This window comes from Eimeria mitis, genomic scaffold (genome assembly GCF_000499745.2).
Source record: "Eimeria mitis Houghton genomic scaffold, Emh_scaff1474, whole genome shotgun sequence".
NCBI classification, from domain to species: domain Eukaryota; phylum Apicomplexa; class Conoidasida; order Eucoccidiorida; family Eimeriidae; genus Eimeria; species Eimeria mitis.
In genome coordinates this window covers 7,346-9,255 of record NW_013569397.1, presented here as the reverse complement: position 1 = coordinate 9,255, position 1,910 = coordinate 7,346, and the positions used below count along the sequence as shown (strand labels likewise).

Genomic DNA, 1,910 nt, shown 5'->3' with positions numbered 1-1,910 from the left:
TTCTTTATTATTATGTTTGCTGCTATTGTTTTGTATGAGGCACCTGATGCCTGCTGTCAGCAGCAGCAGCTGCTGCTGCTGTTGCTGCTGCTGCTGCTGCAGCAACAGCAACTGTAATAGTAGTATGTACTAGCGCAAGCAATAGCTAAAGCAGCAGCAGCAGCAGCAGCAACAGCAACAGCAGCAGCAGCAGCAGCAGCAGCAGCAGCAGGAAGGCAATCTGCTTCGTGTCTGTAGCCTCTTGTTTGTACTTGTGTATAACTGCGGCTGAGCTACAACTGCAGCAGCAGCAAAAAGCAGCAGCAGCAGCAGCAGCAGCAGCAGCAAACTGCAGCAGCAACGGGTTTCTTCGCGTCGCTGCTGCTGAAGCACAGCCTCTCACTGCAGCAGACTCTCTCTTTGCTGCTGTACCGTCCCCCTCTTGTTTCCCTTTGCTGCTGCTGCTGTTGCTGCTGCTGCTGCTGCTGCTCTGCTGCTGCTGCTGCTGCTGGGGCTGGCGCTGCAGCTCCTCAGGGTTTTATATTATCTATAGACTGAATTAATAAAAAATAAAATAAAATAAAATAACACAAAAATTATATTTTTAAAATAATAAATAAATGTATAGACAATAAGAGAACAACGAAAACCCCTGCAGCAGCAGCAGCAGCAGCGGCAGCAGCAGGTTTTGTTTTTATTTTCCTTTCCTTTGAGTGTCTTTGACTAAAATTTTCGGTTTTAGCTTCAACAGCAATATAGCTTGGGGTGTACATACAGCTGAATGCCAGCAGCAGCAGCAGCAGCAGCAGCAGGAGCAGCAGCAGGAGCAGCAGCAGGAGCGGTGTCGGCGGAAGGTCTTCGGCTCTGCGCATGCGGCAGGAGCAGCAGCAGCAGCAGCAGCAGCAATAGCAGCAGCAACAGCAGCAGCAGTTTTAGATTGCGGTGTACATACACCTCAGCTGCATCTTCCTTCTTTCTGCTGCAGCAGCAGCACAATATCCGTGGCTGCAGCAGCAGCAGCAGCAGCAGCAGCAGCTCTTCGAGCGGTTGTTATCCCAACCGCAGCAGCAGCAGCAGCAGCGAGCAGCAGCAGCAGCAGCAGCTGCAGCAGCAACAACACCAACTGCTGAACCGCTCCTGCAGCAGCGGGGCCGTCGCCTTGAGCTGCAGCCACCCGTAGCAGCAGCAGCAGCAGCAGCAGCAGCAGGAACAGCAGCAGCAGCAGCAGCAACAGGAGAATGGAAGGAAAGCCTCTGGTGCTGCGGCTTCGTGCTGCTGCGGGCCACAGCAGGGTCACCTGCAGCAGCAGCAGCAGCAGCAACGAGCTGTATACGCAGGTAGCAGCACAGCTGAAGGTACCCCAGGAAGAACTGCAGCTATACACAGACGCAGACAAGCAACAGGTGCTGCTGCTGCTGCTGCTGCTGTTGCTGCTGTTGCTGCTGTTGCTGCTGTTGCTGCTGTTGCTGCTGTTGCTGCTGTTGCGGTTCGTAATGCTGCTGCTGCTGCTGTTGCTTCGCGTGCTGCTGCAGCTGCCGCTCGTCTGAGTCTCCTGCTGCTGCTGCTGCTGTCGTTGCTGCAGCTGCTGCTGCTGCTGCTGCGTTTTCTATTTTCGGTTCTGCGCTGGTGCTGTTGCTGCTGTTGCTTCTGCTGTTGCTGTTGCTGCTGCTGCAGCAGCTGCTGCAGCGTGCTATATGCTGCGTTCTTATCCTTCGTTTGTATTACTTTTTGTGCTGCTGCTGTTGCTGTTGCTGCTGCTGCTGCTGCTGCTGTTGCTGTTGCTGCTGCTGTTGCTGCTGCTGTTGCTGCTGCTGCTGCTGTTGCTGCTGCTGTTGCTGCTGCTGCTGCTGCTGCTGCAGTTGCTGCCCCGCTCATCATCTACGCTGGGGGCTTTGGGTTTGTCTTCTGGCAGTTTGCTGTTTGTGGAGACA

General features: G+C 54.2%; 1 protein-coding gene across 1 annotated transcript in view; it reads right to left on the bottom strand.

Moving 5' to 3' along the window:
* Positions 1-1,910, bottom strand: part of EMH_0037820 (uncharacterized protein) — a gene marked incomplete at both ends in the record, with an annotated part of 5,556 nt that overhangs the window by 1,813 nt on the left and 1,833 nt on the right. The window contains 3 exons of the mRNA XM_013495217.1: positions 44-111; positions 1,368-1,647; positions 1,705-1,832. Coding sequence (XP_013350671.1) covers positions 44-111; positions 1,368-1,647; positions 1,705-1,832 — 476 coding nt within the window. The remainder of the gene's footprint in view (positions 1-43; positions 112-1,367; positions 1,648-1,704; positions 1,833-1,910) is intronic.